Source organism: Cyclopterus lumpus, chromosome 6, assembly GCF_009769545.1.
Source record: "Cyclopterus lumpus isolate fCycLum1 chromosome 6, fCycLum1.pri, whole genome shotgun sequence".
In the NCBI taxonomy this organism is placed as follows: domain Eukaryota; kingdom Metazoa; phylum Chordata; class Actinopteri; order Perciformes; family Cyclopteridae; genus Cyclopterus; species Cyclopterus lumpus.
Genome location: NC_046971.1, coordinates 20,860,679 through 20,881,693, shown reverse-complemented (window position 1 = coordinate 20,881,693; position 21,015 = coordinate 20,860,679). Strand labels below are relative to the sequence as shown.

At 40.1% G+C, this 21,015-nt stretch overlaps 6 protein-coding genes across 6 annotated transcripts; 3 read left to right on the top strand and 3 right to left on the bottom strand.

Moving 5' to 3' along the window:
* The first annotated feature begins 4,619 nt into the window (after positions 1-4,619).
* LOC117732165 (histone H2B-like) lies at positions 4,620-5,042 on the top strand. Its single transcript, XM_034534901.1, has one exon. The coding sequence runs from the start codon at positions 4,630-4,632 to the stop codon at positions 5,002-5,004; it is 375 nt and encodes a 124-aa protein (XP_034390792.1). The 5' UTR covers positions 4,620-4,629; the 3' UTR covers positions 5,005-5,042.
* Positions 5,043-5,974: 932 nt separating this feature from the next.
* LOC117732168 (histone H4) lies at positions 5,975-6,374 on the top strand. The gene has a single exon (XM_034534904.1). It carries the CDS (start codon positions 6,019-6,021, stop codon positions 6,328-6,330), a length of 312 nt encoding a protein of 103 aa, XP_034390795.1. The 5' UTR covers positions 5,975-6,018; the 3' UTR covers positions 6,331-6,374.
* A 5,863-nt stretch (positions 6,375-12,237) lies between these two features.
* On the top strand, positions 12,238-12,685 carry LOC117732160 (histone H2B). Its single transcript, XM_034534895.1, has one exon. It carries the CDS (start codon positions 12,273-12,275, stop codon positions 12,645-12,647), a length of 375 nt encoding a protein of 124 aa, XP_034390786.1. The 5' UTR covers positions 12,238-12,272; the 3' UTR covers positions 12,648-12,685.
* Positions 12,686-14,016: 1,331 nt separating this feature from the next.
* Positions 14,017-14,841, bottom strand: LOC117732158 (histone H2B-like). Its single transcript, XM_034534893.1, has one exon. The coding sequence runs from the start codon at positions 14,800-14,802 to the stop codon at positions 14,428-14,430; it is 375 nt and encodes a 124-aa protein (XP_034390784.1). The 5' UTR covers positions 14,803-14,841; the 3' UTR covers positions 14,017-14,427.
* Positions 14,842-17,069: 2,228 nt separating this feature from the next.
* On the bottom strand, positions 17,070-17,936 carry LOC117732150 (histone H1-like). The gene has a single exon (XM_034534885.1). The coding sequence runs from the start codon at positions 17,869-17,871 to the stop codon at positions 17,257-17,259; it is 615 nt and encodes a 204-aa protein (XP_034390776.1). The 5' UTR covers positions 17,872-17,936; the 3' UTR covers positions 17,070-17,256.
* Positions 17,937-19,989: 2,053 nt separating this feature from the next.
* LOC117732650 (histone H4) lies at positions 19,990-20,422 on the bottom strand. Its single transcript, XM_034535717.1, has one exon. The coding sequence runs from the start codon at positions 20,377-20,379 to the stop codon at positions 20,068-20,070; it is 312 nt and encodes a 103-aa protein (XP_034391608.1). The 5' UTR covers positions 20,380-20,422; the 3' UTR covers positions 19,990-20,067.
* Between the last annotated feature and the right edge of the window lie 593 nt (positions 20,423-21,015).

The window sequence follows — 21,015 nt, the reverse complement described above, 5'->3', positions numbered from 1 at the left end:
TGAATGACGACATGCGACTATACATGTCATCATTGATCAGATTGGGGAGAGGGCCAGAGAAAACTACGGTGTCCGACATTGTCTTGGCATAAGTACACACCGATTCCACATTAATTTTAGTGACAATCGACATATGCAGTACTAGTCATCGCAACACATTTTACAATGCAACATTCACACTACCGCTCTATTATACTGCGTTTGATTTGAAAAACACAAAATAAAAACAGGACTGCCCCCGATATCAACCCCATTTCCCGAATGTCTTAACCAAAAGGAGGTTGGACTACCTGAAGGCTGTTTGCTGTCCGTTTCCAGCAGATCTGTATGATAGGCCAGGTCATGGGCATCTGAGTCTCCAAAGCTCGTGTCTGGGCTGCTGGTCGGCTCATCCTCCAGGAGGGGTTGAGCCGAGAGCCTGGCCTCTTGACGACTCATCTCCAGCACGGCTGCCAGCATTTCATCGTTGTTTATGCCACCGAAGTCTGCTGAATCTATAGCTGCTCCTCTCTGAGGACACATGAGACGGTGTCTAAACAGCGACAGACAAAACAGGAGGCTGAATCATAACTGACACTGTCTGTCACAGCAAACGCTTACCTCTTCCGGTCGGTGGTCATCATCAGGCAGAAAGCTGCTGAGGCATCGCTTGCGACTCGCAATCACCTTTCTGTTCTCTTCTTCACAGTCGGAGTCCAGGAGATTAGAGATGATGCTAGTGTTGGCCACTTTCCCTCCAATCCTACCAACACACACACACACACACACACACACACACACACACACACACACACACACACACACACACACTTTAAAATCCCAGTGACTTCTGTGTTGGGAGTATAATCCAATGGAAGAGAATAATGGGAGCAGAGTACAGTTACAATAAATATTTCAATCTTATCCTTTGCATTTGATTGGACCGCTACAAAGTGGGCGTACTTAGCACAGTACTGAGCAACAGAGGACTCCACTCACACCTCCCTTGTTGCTTAAAGTTGCATATTGTTTGAAGGATGGATGTCATGATATTAGTGGTTGATATTGGTTGTTACTAGAATACATATGTACAGACAGATTCTTTTGTAAAACTGTTTGGGATGTATTGTTGAATTGACTAGGTGCACAATATACCTGTGGATGTGATAATCAATGTTTAAAAATGCATTTAGTCTTTTAATTTCAACTTTAAATCAAACGTATCCCTTATTTCAAATATAAGAACATGGAGGAGGATGATTTGGCTACCTAGGAGCAGGAAGAGAGGTCCGCCGTAGTCCCCGGCCCAGTGACCGTCCTCGGCCTGGAGGTGGCTGTACAAGTGCATTCCTTTCAGAGCCGTGTGGGCAGACACAAACTCACTCTGTGGAGAGAATGGGGGACTAGAAATGAACACCAGATACATGTCATACAATTGATGACCATTAACAAAAACAGCTGAAGTTTCTATATATTTGTACATTAGAAGTCTATCTGAAATCATTCACTCACGTTTTTCTCACTGTATACTACCATGGTTTATTGTGTCTGTTTTATACTGTTCAGTTGGTACAGAGTCTACTGGAATCACAGCAATGTAAAATTTAGGAAATAAGTAATAATCATCAACCAAGTATTTTAAAACAGTTTAGAATAAACACAGTGGTGAAAAAATAAATCTTTTTTTTTTGTGGTCATAATATAATATATTATTAACATATATACATATAATATAATATAATATAGAATATGTATGGATTATTATTGCAAAAAAAATGTAGTGGAGTAAGGGGTTTATACTTATACTCCTCTGACAAGCAGTGGAGTAAAGAAGAATACAAATGAAATACTCAAGTTTAAGAGCTTAGTGCTCTTTGTCCATTTGTATTTTTAGATCTTCCCTAAATTCCCCAAACATTTGTATTAGATAATGTCTCATTTGCATGTTCAAACATCTAATTTTAGAAAACTCTTAATGCTAAATAATTGTCCTAAAGTATGTAATCAACTGGGGAAGTTTCGTGGTGATATTATCTTTTCTATATTCACATACAAATCTCCACTTCAGCAGCACGTACATCAAACTTTCCAGTTTCATTCCTTTCTATATTGTGATGGTTTTTCCAGAGGGGTTTGTCCATTTATCATTTAAAGCCTGATTTATAAAATGTTATTCCCAAAAACATGGTGGAAATATTTTCTCATATTCCCAAAGTCAAAGAGCACATCCAGATAACACATCCAGATAAGTTAAATCTCTTTTGACAAGTGGTAAGCAAAAGGTTTTCAGTGTCATTCATTAATAAAGGAAACCGTCTCTGACCTGATTGAAGTATCGGTGCAGGAGGCAGCTGGCGAGGTAGGAGGCTCCTTTGACCAGCTTGATGAAGCTTGTGCTTCCATGCACTCACCGTAGGGTGTCACCGTCGTTGAGTTTCAGCAGCACGTTGTACTGGCGCAAGTGTGCCTCCAGGGGGCAGCAGACTTGACACATGGCCAGGTCCTGGTTCATTTCTTTAGACGCTGGAGGCTCGTTGTCATGTTCTCGTTGTTGATCTTGGCGTCAAAAGCTGACATGCGCTCCTCGCAGTGGGCTCAATCAGCGACACCGTGTGAGGGCAGCACAGGTGCTGCTGGGTGGTGACCAGGGACAATGTCAAAAGAAAAAACATTTAAAATATATATTTTAATGCTTAAAAAAAAAGCTTCATTAAAGAAATACTTTGCCTCAAATTAAAAGAAAGAAAACAACATATACTCCATGTCACAGCACAATCTATCCATCTAGGATATACCGTGTAAATATGTGCATTGGCATACCTATTATAAATTGCTGATCCCCAAAAAGAACATTGGAAACCCTTAACAGAGGTAGACAGCCTCCAATCTACAAGACCTTTGATGTCGAGTGGAGTCTTTCTCCACAGATGATGCAATTGATCAGTGCTGAAAAGATTGATCAATTCATCAATAATACAATCAACAGAAATACTGTTTTTAAAAATCTATTCACAAGCATGGACACTTGCTGGTTCCCTCTTCTTTGTGTCATATGCTCTCTGCATTATATAATTAAGTGTTATTTAGGTTCTGGACTGTGGCTGGACATTGTAGAATAAATATACTCTATATATGGAAAAATGGATTCTTCCTTTGGATCAAAGCAGGGTCCCATGAACAACGCTGGGGAAAATGGACTGAGGGAAAAGATGAGTAATGTTCTCAGCTGACCTGATTGTAAAGAGCGATTGATGACCCCCTATTAATTTACTATATATTTTCTACTTATGTCTGTCTTTTCTATTTTTTTTCTATTCTACTTTTGTTCTCCTCTTTTTGTCCTTTTGTCATTTATGACGTTTTGTTGCGTTTTCTTTTGTTCAGTGAAACAGATTTTTTTCTTTAAAGCTTTTAAAAACCATGGCCGATTTACACATTATAGTTAGACTGTTTAAAACCTTAAAATAAACATGAGCAAACATATTGATGTTATATATCAAATTAAACAAGAGAACCTGGGCTACAATAATCAGTAAGCCATTTCCACACAACTCAAATACCAACTGAAAGAATTATTCAAATATCCTAATCATCATTTTGTCAGGACTCAGCCCATTCAACACGTTTTCAGAACTAGCAACCCGTAGCTCGGTGCTATCAGAAAAAGCCAGATAGCAAAAAGCAAGAGGATTTAACACAGATTCTAAACATCTTCAGAAAATACTTCTGCACCAAAGCATCACCGAGATATGAGCCAAAGAACACAGCAACATGAATCGCTTTAGCGCTTACAGTCACAAATGTTGCTTATCTTTGGCTTTTTTTGGAAAAAAATATTTGTTCTTCTTCTAATCAACAAAGACTGCTGTGTTTGGATGTATTGAACACCATAAGTAATATACACGTGAAATATATGGTTTGGTACATGACAAAATTCAAATTGTCCAAATGCCCATTTCGCCTAATTAATAAAACCTCTCTAACTTTGTCAAACATTGCAGAGAGACTGGTCCCATATTGTGCTATGATCTCTATGGTTTTTTTTTTACCTTTGCTCTGCATCCTTCCAAGAGATAATCATCCTGAAAGTGCTTTTTTTTTAGGCGAAATTCAAATTTTGCTGTCTTTATTTACTCTTAACCAGTAACACATATACTAATATGTACAAATCTGAACAAAAGCACACATGGGTTGCCTTTATTATAACACCAACATTATTCAAATAGCCTTTGTGGTTGCAGAGATACACCCTTTTTAGTTTGGGTATGTTATTTCGAGCAGAAACCTAGAAAATAGGTCAGTATTTAAAAGGTCAATTATTAATACTAATATAAATACAAATACTCAGAAAAAAAAAAGAACAGACAGATTAGGGCTTATTTGTGGGTCTGGCCATTTGTTCCCTCTAGATTTATACAAAGTTATAAAACATACAGGTTTACAACTGTATCACTTACAGTAACTTAGTCACTGAAACACTAAATACATCTGTTCCCAGAAACATGTACGTCTTTTGCGCATGCTCAGTCACGCTCAGCAGACAGCCAATCGTGTGCGGGCAACAGCACAGCCTCATTTACATCGAGTTGATATATATTCACCGTCCTGAGCTTCTGGAGATATCTTCCGACACCGAAGAATCTAACAGTCATGCCTGATCCCCCCGTCAAAGCGCCCAAGAAGGGCTCCAAGAAAGCCGTCTCTAAGACCGTCAGCAAGACCGGCAAGAAGAGGAGAAAGTCCAGGAAGGAGAGCTACGCCATCTACGTGTACAAGGTGATGAAGCAGGTCCACCCCGATACCGGTATCTCCTCCAAGGCCATGGGCATCATGAACTGCTTCGTGAGCGACATCTTTGAGCGCATCGCCGGTGAGGCCTCTCGTCTGGCTCACTACAACAAGCGCTCCACCATCACTTCCAGGGAGATCCAGACCGCTGTCCGCCTGCTGCTGCCCGGCGAGCTGGCGAAGCACGCGGTGTCTGAGGGAACCAAGGCCGTGACCAAGTACACCAGCTCCAAGTAAACCTGCTGGAGACCAACACCACAACGGCTCTTTTAAGAGCCACACACTTCTTTTAAAGACCAATTCCTGATGCTGGCAAAATATAATGTTATGAGCCACTTTGAGACTAAGCACATCGATTATTCACTGTGTTGAGAGTGGCAAGTTAAATCCCATGCTTTCTTCTTCTATGCCATTATGGATACAATGTGTTGAAACAGTTGTATTTCAAAGATACATTGTTTCAGAAATGCAACAATCCTACACCTGCTAAAGATGTATTGATCTTCACTTGTAATGAACACTTGAAACGAGAGATTCCGTAAATGAGGCGTCATAGAGAACAGCGTCCCCAGTGTCCATACCTATATACATCTATCTTCACAAGTTGATGGAGCTGACAGAACTATACACGTGTTAATTGTTCTCCTGGTTCCGGCGTTGTTTACCTCGTTTGAGTCACATTTGTATCAAATTAGACTGAATTCACAGATGTTCAACTTTATCTTATCACGAGTCAGGTGTCAAACATATAATGTGCTTATGACTCCGGTTTGATTTTCATATATTTTGTTACATTGGAACCCACAGACCAGAAATTAAGCTAAACCACATTATGTAAATGATTCCCGACTTCATGATTAATTACAATATGAATATATATAAATAAATACAGTGAGAGAAAAAAAAGACTAAGATCCGATGAGATCCCGATTATTAAATCGGTATCTGCTGATTTCTCTACATAGTCACATCGTGATCGTCCTCGACATTGTACTAAAGTAATTATAAAGTAAATGTTTGAGTACAAAACTGGTCAGCTTGTCAACAAGCAGTGGGAGACAATATGTCCCTGATTAATGTTTTTGATCAGTAGGTGGCAGCTAAATCACCAAAGAGTCTCATCATCAACCTTCATGAAAGCCCACGAAGAAGAACAGCCTCGTGTCTTCTATCACGTTCCTCAGACAGGATATAAATATGTGTGAACTCCTCGTGGTTCTTCACCCCGTTGAAACACTTTGACCAGTGAAGATGAGCGGAAGAGGCAAAGGAGGAAAAGGACTCGGTAAAGGAGGCGCTAAGCGTCACCGCAAAGTCCTCCGTGATAACATCCAGGGAATCACCAAGCCCGCTATCCGCCGTCTGGCTCGCCGCGGTGGAGTGAAGCGTATCTCCGGTCTGATCTACGAGGAGACCCGCGGAGTGCTGAAGGTCTTCCTGGAGAACGTGATCCGTGATGCCGTCACCTACACCGAGCACGCCAAGAGGAAGACGGTGACCGCCATGGATGTGGTGTATGCTCTGAAGAGACAGGGACGCACTCTCTACGGATTCGGGGGTTAAACTCTGACTAGCATCAAACAACCAAAGGTCCTTTTAAGGGCCACACACTTACAACATAAAGAGCTGACTTCCTAAAATGTGTAAAGGTAATCTCAAATCCCTCTGAGTTGAATGCAACTGGAATAATTTAAAGCTAATTTACACCTCATAGTCAGTTACTGTATTGAATAAATTCTAAATGGTCTGTTTCAGACATTGTTTTGGTGCTATACACCTTATTTTAATAAACAAACAATCCCAGAATCAGGAGTAAATAACAAAACATTTATAATGTCTCTCCCCAATTCTAACATGTGTAACTAGTGGGAAAGATGTCACCACTAAAGCCACAAGAGACTACTTCAGAGAAACCCAGCAAGACGTAAAGAGCCAAGCAGGAAGTAAAATCCTTCATGTCAAGCGACCATCTGGTGACTTTATTTAGCAAATTCAAACAAAAGGACAAAGGAAGTCTTATTGCTTCTTCCTCTGCTCTGGTAAAATAAAACATAGATGACCCCAGTGCATGCTGGTCCTGTACCTGCCCACTCCTATATTTAACCGCAGGTGCTCAGGGTTATCCATTTTTAATAAATATACCAACAAACCCCCAAAACTATGTACACTTAAAGAAAAGAAATGTAACTAAATCAATGACTATCAAAAGAAAATTCTTTCTCACTGTATGGATCTTGTTACGGATGGATGCGCATTTATACTTTTAGGAAAGTTTAATAGTTTAATGGACCCGTATGAGGCTAAAGCTCTTACTGTGGTGATAGTTTACACGTTTTATAGAATGTATTGTGACCCAAAGGGAGACAATAAATGAGTAATGTCACCAGTAAGTTTAATGCCACTTCATACACAAATACTAACATCAAATAAAAATGTCCTACGTTATCATTCAGCATAGTTTTAAATTCTTCATTGAAGCTATGATGCATGAATTATGCTACAGTGAACAAAAACACAAGGTGTGAAGAGCAAACAGATGTTTTTATTTAATTTATATTTTTAAAGTGTATAAAGATACACGATTTATAAATATACAAACAAAAACGTAAATAAGAAAGTGCTGTGTGTCTGCATCAGAAGCTCAGGACCTTTTTTTTGTTAAGAGTTTTCCTTCTGACTTAACATCAATTGAACCCTGAGGCCATTATCGCTGTAATAAAACAAGGTTTAATGGTTGTTTGCCAGACTGTGAAAGGAACGCTTCAAGACATACCTTGAACATTTTAAAGGCTTTCTGGAACGGTAGTGGCAGGTTTCCCAAAATGGGAACAGCGTCATAAATCTTTTTAAAAGAGAAAGTACAACGTTTTATTGCCAAGTTCTCCTAAGATGTCTATGTTAGTGCAGTTCTCAGTGACAATAGGCCCTTTTTACAGCAGATGTTGTGGCTTGTCATCAGGTTGACCAGATCCTAAAAACACAAATGTGGGACAATGTGGGTAATCTTAAAATGTTGATATGTCTATCTAACTTTAAAAAATAAACATTTCCTATTGTGCCAGTGAGAAATTTGTGAGGCAGAATATATGGCGTTAGCCACAACTACACAAGAGTGTATGTACGTAGTTCAACTACTAGAGGTCATTGACGGATGTCAATACGCACTACCTAAGGTTTATGAGGATAACCAAGGTGCAATAGCTTTAGCAAAGAACCCTGTAAGAAGACAGAGGTGTAAAAATGTTGACATCAAGTATCATTTCATATGGTCAACTGTGAAAGGTGGGAGAATAAGTTTGAACTATTGCCCAGCAGACCAGATGGTTGCCAACGTGATGACAAAACCTGCAACAAAGTTTAAGTTGAATAAGTTTGAAAAGTTTATGTTTGGGGATTAACCATGTGTAGGAAAATGTAAATGATGAAAAGGGACAAAACCTTGTTATGATGTTTTTGTTTGTTTTGAAGATAACAGTGTGAGAAGTGGGGGTGTTAACATACACAAGGAAATGTGTTCTCAATTATATTATATTTTTGTATTGACATATTGTCATTTCGTATTGTCCATCAAATTCAGTTACTGTTTGATGTACAAATAGAACAGCCAATTAGAGGTGCTGAAGTTGACAAGTTGACAAGTTGACAAGTTGACGTGACAATAAAGTTTTACTTTTGGATTACAGAGTTCCACTGAAACTAAAGTGATGCCCCATGTTGTCTTATTCCTCCATTATTATATTCGGGTTAACACTGTATACATGCCAGGATCGCTATACAATCCACATCTGCTAACAACAGATTATAGTTCCTGCAAACAGGACAAACAAATGGGACAGGGCAACTTCACTCCCGTTCATTTAGCCTCGCTCAGCAGAATCCCAATTTATTTCCAATATTCAAAACAAATGTAATTGACATCAGTGATGCATTATTATACTGTATCTCAAAAAGGGAAAAGACTTTAAAAAATAATACAATCACACATTTTGTCTCCTTCCCAATGTCAACACTTAGTCTACTTACTATTATATGGTCTGTTGGCTCAGTTAACCAAAATAAAATAACAATAACTGCTACACATCTAAGTAGCATTTAGTTGCATCAGTAACATTTTAACAGTTATTCACAATAGCAAAATATTAGGACCGAAATGTTCATGGAACCAGAAATGAAACTCTTGATGAACGTAGCATTGATGACGTAGCAAATCAAGCTACTCACCTTTACACACATAAGTACATTAGGCTTTTTGTAGATGACATTATCTGTTACCTAGACGACCCTGACAAACGCCTGTCTATATTAATCAACCAACTTGATACGTCCAGCGTCTTCTCTATAAATTCAAACCATCCGCAACTATACAACAAACACTTATTTTAAATTGGAGTTCTAAAAGAATGACATACCTCGGGGTAACTATAACAAAAAGTATTGAGGATCTATATAAAGTCAATTATACTAAAGTAGATCAGGACATTAAGAGTGATATGGAGAGATGGGCTGTTCTCCCACCAGATTTCAGTTCACGGATAGATATTATAAAAATGAGCATACTTCCAAGCAGGGGCGTCGTTAGGCCTAAGCCCCCCCCCCAAAAAAATGATCTTCAGCCCCCCCAAATAATTTGGCATTATTGGCTTTAAAAGTTTTTTTATGTTATTAAATTAAACTATTGTGTCTGACATGGACTCTAACATGCTACATATGTGCGTGCGTTCTGGTTTGTATGTTTTCTCCCCCTTCAAATTACAATCCAAAAGCCCATCATCATACTTAACGATATAATCCCCGGGCACTAGGACCTTGGGGAGGCTGCTGCGCTGACTCTCTCACTCTGCCAAGTAACGTCTCTCGTCAATGACATCCAGGATTACAGCCAATGAGGTTACCTCAAAGTAAATGATGCACGAAGTGACCTGTAAGTCCAGGTAGTTACAGAATGTGGCTGTCGGTAGTTGTTAACGAGTGTTACCTGCTTACATTCAGTGTTACCTGCCCACTATCACAAATTACAAATTTGCCTCAGATGGCTTTACAATCTGTACACATACAACATCCCTGTCCCAGGACCTCACATTGGGTCAGGAAAAACTCCCAAGAAATAGAAAAAAACCTTTCACAGGGGAAAAAGGGAAGAAACCTTCAGGAGAGCAACAGAGGAGGATCCCTCTCCCCGGATGGACAGATGCAATAGATGTCATGTGTACAGAATGAACAGCATTTACAGAGTTACATAAACACATTACATGAATATGACAATGTATGAATCAAACTCCAATCAATGAAACAGAAGAAAGTAGAGAGGAGGGGGGGTGGGGCGATCAGCAGGGCCAAGGCAGGAGGCCGGCTCACCAGGCATCAGACACCTCCAGGTCCAATGGACCCTATGAGACGTGAAGTCACAACGACTCCGGGGAGGAAGCAGAGTTAATAAGGTGCAATGGAGAGATGTAAATTCATCCATAAGGAGAGAGAGAAGAGGAGATAGGTGCTCAGTGTATCCTAAAACATCCCCCAGCAGCCTATAAACCTATAGCAGCATATCTAGGGTCTCGACCTGTAAGTCCAGGTAGTTACAGCATGTGGCTGTCGGTAGTTGTTAACGAGTGTTACCTGCTTACATTTAGCTTTACTTGAGCCAAATGAAAGGTAAGTTAGAAACTGTCTCAAGTGAGCGAGTGTGAACGAGCAAATTCGAAATACAAGAACATCTCTCTATTCTTTGCATTAATATAGATTATTATTATATTTGTTTCCATTGAATGGTATATTTGACACTGAACTAGTTCATCTTTATCTCAGTGATAGTGTCAAAATGAGCATAAAAATGTCACTATGACCCTGACATTCTGTCTCTTGTGTTCTCATATACTGAATGAAGCAAAACTACAGAGCAAAATCACACTCTGATTGAACAAATCTATGAACTGTCGGAAACAATGGATATCCGGGCCCCAAGAAAAATGTGCTGCGCGCTACGCGTGCACACATTCACAAGAGTGACACTCCCCTTGGGGCTTAGCCCCCCGTTTCTTGGAATACAAACGCCCATGCTTCCAAGACTAAACTCTATTTCTTTCAATCACTACCAATTGAGAGCCTTGAAATACTTCAGAGCCTGGGATAAAATCATTGCAAGGTTTATATGGAACGGCAAAAGGCCAAGATATATCAAATATGAAATACTGGGAAAAATAAAGGAGACATGTTATTACCAAACTTTAGGGCATATTTCCATGCAGCTCAAATCAGACCAGTAATTTATACTGTGTAACGATTATGAAGCAAAATGGAGAAACCTCAAACGATTTGTAGAAGGAAGGGAAATTCAAAGCCTTATTGGAGACAGAAATATAGCAAACGATTTAATTGAACAGGTGGACGCTGTCACTCGATTTACATTAGAGATGTGGTTCAAATTGGTACGAAAATATGATTTAGAATAAGAGCTCAGGCTTCTGTGATACCTGTGATAGACATTTTATTCCAGGTACTCTCGATCAGAGGTTTAAACAATGGATTCCATATGGAATAACAGCAATATGCACAGTTATTAAAGATGGACGTGTCGTGAGTTTCCAGGAGCTGAAAGATAAATATTCACTGAATAACCAGGACCACTTCAAATACAAGTAAGGGACTTTTTTGACAGAGAAATAAGGATACAAAATTAACTTGGGGAAATGGGATAATTAGAACCATAATAGGAGCTCAAAGAAATATAGAAACATATCAACTTTATATTAAAATCTGATGGAAAAATTAGGAAATGAGAAGTGGGAGAAATGGACGATGTTTACACGTCAACGATAAAATAAGATAAGAATGCTTGAATGTTTCTCAGGATGTATCATTTATCATGAGAGGACCGAGCAAACCACACCCCTTTTTTTTTTTTTTTTTTAAACGTTCATTTAGCCTCGCTCAGCAGCATGAGGACAGTCTCAAGTCCGCAAATCACTTCTCCTGTCGTAAAACCTGGTCCACAATAAAATAACGCTCACCGCGCCCCCTGGTGGATACAAACCCAAATGTCCACTACACCCATGGAAAGGGCACGTCAGTCAGTTATCACACTCTGTAAAGTGTGCGCACTGTACACGCATGTTAGCTACACACGAATCAAAACACATCAACACACATGTGACAACACATTGGTGGGCGTCACACGTACATTTAGCAAACACGTACACACGTATATACAAATGAGTAAAATAATGTAGATACAATATTTACATATTTTTTCTCATAATATAATGCACGAGCGAATACTAACTTAATAATAACATGTTCAACTGGTTTAATATTGATACAGTAACTCACTGAAAAACTAAATACATCTGCTCCCAGAAACATGTACGTCTTTTGCGCATGCTCAGTCACGCTCAGCAGACAGCCAATCGTGTGCGGGCAACAGCACAGCCTCATTTACATCGAGTTGATATATATTCACCGTCCTGAGCTTCTGGAGATATCTTCCGACACCGAAGAATCCAACAGTCATGCCTGAACCCACCGCCAAAGCGCCCAAGAAGGGCTCCAAGAAAGCCGTCTCTAAGACCGTCAGCAAGACCGGCAAGAAGAGGAGAAAGTCCAGGAAGGAGAGCTACGCCATCTACGTGTACAAGGTGATGAAGCAGGTCCACCCCGATACCGGCATCTCCTCCAAGGCCATGGGCATCATGAACTGCTTCGTGAGCGACATCTTTGAGCGCATCGCCGGTGAGGCCTCTCGTCTGGCTCACTACAACAAGCGCTCCACCATCACTTCCAGGGAGATCCAGACCGCTGTCCGCCTGCTGCTGCCCGGCGAGCTGGCGAAGCACGCGGTGTCTGAGGGAACCAAGGCCGTGACCAAGTACACCAGCTCCAAGTAAACCTGCTGGAGACCAACACCACAACGGCTCTTTTAAGAGCCACACACTTCTTCTAAAGACCAATTCCAAATTAGACTGAATTCACATATGTTTAACTTTATCTTATCACGAGTTAGGTGTCAAACATATAATGTGCTTATGACTCCGGTCTGATCTACGACGAGACCCGCGGAGTGCTGAAGGTCTTCCTGGAGAACGTGATCCGTGATGCCGTCACCTACACCGAGCACGCCAAGAGGAAGACGGTGACCGCCATGGATGTGGTGTATGCTCTGAAGAGACAGGGACGCACTCTCTACGGATTCGGGGTTTAAACTCTGACTAGCATCAAACAACCAAACTTCCTTTTAATGGCCACACAGTTGTATAAAGAGCTGACTTTCTAACAATTTTTTTAAAGCTTTCTTTTACAAACGTCTAATTATATCAACACTATGTACAACACAAATACATCAAAATCCTAAAGAACCAAACCTCTAGAATATGATAACTAAATACTACATAAAATAAATATCTCCTACATTATCATTCAGCATAGTTTTAAATGTTTCATTGAAGCTATGATGCATGAATTATGCTAGTGAAAAAAACGCTGTTCACAAGGTATGAAGTGTAAAGATCTGTTTTTATTTAATTCATTTAACATGTTTAAATTGTATAAAGATACACAACAAAAACGCGGTATTTCCGTGTTGACCGGACGTTTTCCCGAGGGGGTTTCGCGGACTTCTATCAAATGAAAATCGTTCGTGTGAGAAAAACGAACACTAAACTTAGGGGGCCACAAAATATCGTCATACATACAAAAGTATGCAACTAGTGGTGGAGTCCTATTTCTACTCTTTTACATGACATGTCATTTAGCTGACGCTTTTATCCAAAGCGACTTACAATAAGTGCATTAAACCATGAGTCCAAACTCAGAACAACAAGAATCAAGCAAGTACAAATTCTTCAATAAAGTTAAACTACAAAGTGCTATCAGTAAGAGACATTTAAGTGCTACTACGGCTCTACCTTCCCTATTCAAGGTACAGTCGAAAATATGTTTTTAGTTTGCGACGGAAGATGTAGAGACTTTCTGCTGTCCTGATGTCAATGGGGAGCTCGTTTCACCAATGTGGAGCCAGCACATACATACAGACTCATTACAACAAATCATGGGACATTTTATTGTAAATTACATTTTAAATCATACCTGGAGACCCTTTAGTCATTAATTTGATATTGCTGTATAAATTAAATTGACTGGTCAACACATTCAAGGTGAAGAGTATATGTTGTGGTTAAAACTGTTTCTGATTTAAACTAAAACTTGAGTCAGTTTAATAAAACTAATTCTAGTTTTACCAAGAACCAAATTTGAATATAAAATAGTCTGGATCTTATTTAATGATCAAACACACTGTTCAATACATGTCCATGGTATACAAATATGGTACAGAATATGTGTACACAAAAACCATTTAATTGATACAGCTAGCACTGCTGGATATTAGAAAACTTCATTAAGTGTGAAACATCAACTTTTGTGTATTCTGATTCTGGAGGAATCGGGTAAAACGCTCATAACTTTTTATTGAAGTGAATTTGAGTTCCCATTGACTAATAATAGTAATTCTAACGAGGGGAAACAAGAGCTCCTATGTGCAATAAATTTAAAATCAAGCATCAGACATCTTCATTTTATCTGCGCATATTTTGCCAGCATCAGGAATTGACCTTTAGAAGAAGTGTGTGGCTCTTAAAAGAGCCGTTGTGGTGTTGGTCTCCAGCAGGTTTACTTGGAGCTGGTGTACTTGGTCACGGCCTTGGTTCCCTCAGACACCGCGTGCTTCGCCAGCTCGCCGGGCAGCAGCAGGCGGACAGCGGTCTGGATCTCCCTGGAAGTGATGGTGGAGCGCTTGTTGTAGTGAGCCAGACGAGAGGCCTCACCGGCGATGCGCTCAAAGATGTCGCTCACGAAGCAGTTCATGATGCCCATGGCCTTGGAGGAGATGCCGGTATCGGGGTGGACCTGCTTCATCACCTTGTACACGTAGATGGCGTAGCTCTCCTTCCTGGACTTTCTCCTCTTCTTGCCGGTCTTGCTGACGGTCTTAGAGACGGCTTTCTTGGAGCCCTTCTTGGGCGCTTTGACGGAGGGATCAGGCATGACTGTTGGATTCTTCGGTGTCGGAAGATATCTCCAGAAGCTCAGGACGGTGAATATATATCAACTCGATGTAAATGAGGCTGTGCTGTTGCTTGCACACGATTGGCTGCTGAGCGGAGCATGCGCGGAACAAGTCACTGTTCTTGTGAGCGGATGTATTTGGTGAGCCTGGTGTGAGGCATGTGGAGGAGTCAGAGTATGTGTGAGTGTTGCAAAAGCTGTGATAAAATAATCCAATCCATCTAATATTAAATTATAGGAAATATTAAAATATAGAATTATAGATTTCTTCAAATTCAAAAGTAGAGAACTAAGTAATGCAAAATATACAAATTAGGATTAATTAATAAAGCAATACATTAGCCTGAAACCAAAGAAACTAAAATCTATAGAAAAAGAAACTATGACATGTATATAATACACATTTAACCGTAATCATGAATTAATGAATAATGTTCATAAACAATCAGACTCAGATAACAGGAAATCTAATTAATGCTCTTAAATCAAGACAAAAACATATTAAAGATACATTTATTAAATGTAGAAAAATCACGATGGTGATACTGTTCAGAAATTATAGTGATCAGACATGTGTATTGGTACCGGTATATAATAGATAAAGATAGCTAGAGTTTATATAGCTATATCAATGTTGCTCATCTTAGTGGTGAGATAAAAAAGAGGAGGTGTTGGAGGACATCCAACAACCTTTTAACAAGTCCTGGTCCTGATGCAGGGACTTTTTTTCCATTTCATTGCATAATCCAAACTGCTTATCCTCTTTTAGGGTCGCGGGGGCGATGCAGTCGATCCCAGGTGACATTGGGTGAAGGCAGTGTACACCCTGGCCGGTTTATCACAGGGCTCAGATAGAGACGGACATACATCCACACTCACATAGTCTCCAATTAACCTGAGCTGCATGTCTTTATAATGCAGATGTGACTGATAGTTATTATATTATCATGAACCATATGAGTGTCAATAAATGACATTTCTACAATGTCTCAAATGTGCTGAGAAAGGCTCTTTGTGGAACTCTAAGTGATATGAGCTGAATGTGTTGAAGCATATTTATTCCATTATTAATATTTGTTATACTAAACATATCTTGTTTATTAAATATCTCCTCTTTATTTCACATTACTCTATAAATTAAATGTCCTGTTTTTTGTTCTTTTCCAGGCTCAGAGATCGTTTTCCACTAAAATGTTGGAGTCCAACACCACAACGGCTCTCTTAAGAGCCACTCACTACTTCTAAAGATCAATTCCTGATGCTGGCAAAATATGCGCAGATAAAATGACCCTTCTGAATGTTTAAATATATAATATCAATATATATTAATATCATATAAATATTTGAAATGTTATACTGTAATGCAATGAAGTATATAACATATTATTCAATGAAATTCACTGATGCATTTGATAGGAAATAGTTTCAATAAATGACAACATATCCCCAATGTCTAGACTGTGCTCAATATAGACAAACACTTTGTGGAACTGGAAAACTATTAATTACTAGGACTAATAACTGCACATGTGTTTGTTTTATTCCATTGATAATGGTTATAATGAACATATGTGTATGTAATAAATTGTGTATTAAAATGTACCCACTTTTTAAAAAAACCTACATTAATTTAGCTTATACACGACTGCTTAATATCATCATAACTTGTACAACAAAGTACAATAACAGTACAAAAAAGAACGGGACTCCTTTCCACTAAACCCTAAAACAAAGTCTGTAACCTTCCTGGAGGGTTTTGAAGCGGCTTCAACATCCAGAGGAGGAAGAACAGCAGCTCTTGGCTGAGCGAGTCTTTGGCCTTCAGATAAACAAGATGGAACAAACAACTTTATATTGATTTCAATAAACTGGCTTCAGAAAGTATTCAGACTTCTTCCGTTTTGGTAGACGTCATTTTAAATGGATATATTGCTATTTTTGCACATCAATCTACAATAAATAAACAATGAGCATTTTCATTCAACCAACCATGTCATGTTTCTGTTTTATTTTGTATTATTGAAACTATTATGTACTATGAACGGCTCTTAATTGTTGTTGAATGGTGGTGGGTAAGTGTGACTTTAACCATTACTTCAGGTCTATATAAAATCTAGAACAAGGGTATTAAATTAATATTTACCAATGTTGAGAGAAGTTGCTAATGTAAATAATGTCTATTATTGATGGTCTTTAGTGCCATTTATATTGAAGTAGCCTAACAAATGTATGTAGTAAACTGATCATGTTGGTTGTATAATTTGTCTTCATTTCATATTTGATTGAGCAATTTGCCTTAAAAATAAACAACTTTTGCTTCAGCTATTTACAATGTTAATATGAATAATATCTGCAATTAGAGGAAAAGCTCTTAAGGATTGTGTGGGTGGCTCTTAAAAGAGCCTTTTATAGGAGCGTTGGTTGTTCTGCAGCTCACTTCTTCTTGGGTGCTGCCTTCTTGGCTTTGGGCTTGGCAGCCTTCTTGACGGGGGTCTTCTTGGCTACGGGGGCCTTCCTCGCCACCTTCTTGGGGCTCTTGGTGGGCTTTTTGGGGCTCTTTGCGGCCTTCTTTGGGCTCTTGGCCGCTGCGGGTTTCTTGGCCTTCTTCGGCGACTTCTTTGCGGCAACAGGTTTCTTCGCTGCCGCCGCTTTGGGCTTCTTGGCCGCTGCGGGTTTCTTGGCTGCGGGCTTCTTGGCTGCGGGCTTCTTGGCTGCGGGAACTTTCTTTGCCGGTTTGTCGACAGCCTGCTTGCTGATCTTGAAGGAGCCGGACGCCCCGATCCCCTTGGTCTGGACCAGAGTCCCCTTGGTCACCAGGCTCTTGATGGCGGTCTTGACGCGGGAGTTGTTCTTTTCCACATCGTATCCTCCGGCGGTCAGAGACTTCTTGACGGCGGCAGCAGACACGCCGCTCCGCTCCTTGGATGCGGCCACAGCTTTGACGATGAGCTCAGCCACGCTGGGACCAGCCTTCTTCGGCTTGGACACCACCTTCTTCTTGGCTGCTTTGGCCGGCGCGGGGGCCGGAGCTGGAGCTACTTCTGCCATTTCGTTCCGTTGATGCGCTTCAGGAAACACGAGAGTCTGACTGACTGTTGAAGAGCTCCGAGCAGGGGGCGGTACTTAAACCCTCCATGAGAACCGTGGAGACTCAACCCAGCCAGGGACTCCTCTCAGCAGTCTGAAAGTCGACTCACTTGTGTTTTCTCTTCACTGATAAAAGACTAAAAACTACACGTGGAACAAGTACTGAAGGATGGAGGTGAAGGGACTCGAAAGAGGACTTGTTTCTCTTCATTTTGAAGTCATGTAGAGCTCCGATGATGTCTGTATTTAGTTTGAGGAGCCTCCAAACCTCACCTACTCACCGCAGTGGAGAGCGCTGATCAGCGGGTTTTCCGACTCATTTCTCTCTTTAAATGATTTTAAATGTATCAGATCTCCACCAAAACCCGTTTTCCAACTGGTCCACATGTTTGTTCTGGTTCTCGATGTAAAAACAGCCATCTGAGGTCGATCAGTTTGTAATAAACTGAAGTTATTCTGGGAGCAGCAAACACACTGATGATGGTCGAGGCTCATGATGCAGACTTCCTATCAGAGCTGCTTGACGTGAACGTGTCCTCAGCTGATGACTACTTTTAATATGAATAGTCATTATTTATTTGATACATATATCAGTGGTGAATATTAGAAAACGAAAATGAAGTGTCAACCAACAGTTTTTGACAAAGGAAGTTTTACAATAATTGCAAACAGGTGTTCAGCACATGATGACTGACAAGTCATCAGTGGGGAGAGGAGGTTAAACCAATACAATGTAATATATAAAGTAATAATATATTCACATCAAACAGCTCGAGATGGTCTTTAAACTCAGGTTCATGCCATTATTGAATTTACAACAATTGTAAATATTTGTGCATTTCGGCCCTGATTCATGTTGGAATGGAGGGAAATGAGGTTGAAGATAAACTTGACAACGGGGCATTAAACAAAAGTGTTATTTTCCAGGGGATAAAAACGTAAAATGACAGCTTGAAATGAAATTTAATTTTCATTAATATTCTTTATAATAAGAACAATACCCTCGTACAGTACGTGAAATTATGCAGTTTTAAGGTTTGTAGTCCGCCATTAAATTACAGAAGAACAGTTATTGTGTAATCTGCTGAGGTTCAGGTGAGGACGGACTAACATTTACATTTGAAATGTGTTCAATAACACATATACAGCAATTCGGATTCTAGAGACCGAAGATACAATATTTGGTATTTTAGGAACAGTTTTGATCCAAAATATTTTCTTTTTTATAATACGAACCCGAATGGTTCACTTCAGAACTTTGGACCTGTTGCAGCACTACTTCTACCTGGTTCTTATGTTTTAAAGTGCAAGTCTCGCTCTCCTCTGCAGCTCCACTCTGTCCTCAATCAAGCCATGAAATCCTAAATCTATAGTGGTTTATTATATAATACCAACTACAAAATGATCACGGTGTCCAAAACTAGCATCTGGTGCTCCTAAGGGCATTGTTTTGGGATGTGGCTGTATGAATTAAATCAATGTTAGGAGACGGTTTAATGCCAGTTGAATAAACTGAAATAAAGTAAAATACTGATATTACTCACACAACTTGGAAATGCCAGTCTTGAATAGACATATTTCATGATTTATAAACAATTCGGAAAGATCGAGTATTAATCACATTTTCAGACATTTTCAGTTCAGACATTAAATACATCAGTTACAGTAAAACATGTGAAGCACCAAGTCCCACCCTGGCTGTATAATCGCTTCATTGTCCACGTTAACAAAGTAGAACTAAGCTAATATGGATATATTTTAACACAAAGCCCTGCTGTTCATTCTGTACACATGACATCTATTGCATCTGTCCATCCGGGGAGAGGGATCCTCCTCTGTTGCTCTCCTGAAGGTTTCTTCCCTTTTTTCCCTGTGAAAGGTTATTTTTGGGGAGTTTTTCCTGATTCGATGTGAGGTCCTGGGACAGGGATGTCGTATGTGTACAGATTGTAAAGCCCTCTGAGGCAAATTTGTAATATTGGGCTATACAAAATAAACTGAATTGAAATAGAAAAGGGAAATTTAACTTGTTTCTTTCATGCAAAATATATCTTGAAGATGTAGAGAATTCATCCAGTGTTGTGATCAGGAAGTCATCTCTTTATAGAAGTGTGTGGCCCTTAAAAGGACCTTTGGTTGTTTGATGCTAGTCAGAGTTTAACCCCCGAATCCGTAGAGAGTGCGTCCCTGTCTCTTCAGAGCATACACCACATCCATGGCGGTCACCGTCTTCCTCTTGGCGTGCTCGGTGTAGGTGACGGCATCACGGATCACGTTCTCCAGGAAGACCTTCAGCACTCCGCGGGTCTCCTCGTAGATCAGACCGGAGATACGCTTCACTCCACCGCGGCGAGCCAGACGGCGGATAGCGGGCTTGGTGATTCCCTGGATGTTATCACGGAGGACTTTGCGGTGACGCTTAGCGCCTCCTTTACCGAGTCCTTTTCCTCCTTTGCCTCTTCCGCTCATCTTCACTGGTCAAAGTGTTTCAACGAAGTGAAGAACAACGAGGAGTTCACACATATTTATATCCTGACTGAGGACGTGATAGAAGACACGAGGCTGTTCTTCTTCGTGGGTTACTTTGGTAGCACTTAAATGGCTCTTACTGATGGCACTTTGTACTTTATTGAAGAAATTGTACTTGCTTGATTATTGTTGTTCTGAGTTTGGACTTATGGTTTAATGCACTTATTGTAAGTCACTTTGGATAAAAGCGTCAGCTAAATGACATGTAATGTAATGTAATAGGCTTTCATGAAGGTTGATGATGAGACTCTTTGGTGCTTTAGCGCCACCTGCTGATCAACAACATTAATCAGGGACATATTAGGCTCGTTCGTTAGAGCTGCGCCTCGCCAGGAATCCAGACGAGAGCAGGCGGCCGCTGCAGGGGGCGTGGCCAAAAATCTGCGATCAGGTCAGACAGTTTTCAGCTGCTTTCAAAGAACACACCGGAGGTCAGTGTTCAGGAAGTCACAACAACAGTTGTTAGGTCTAGTTTACAGACCAATATTTGATAACTGTGGCTGAAGAAATAGCGTTTGCATTCTTGATCGCCGATGAAATTGAGGCAGAAGAGATCCCTCTACTTATGTCGTATAC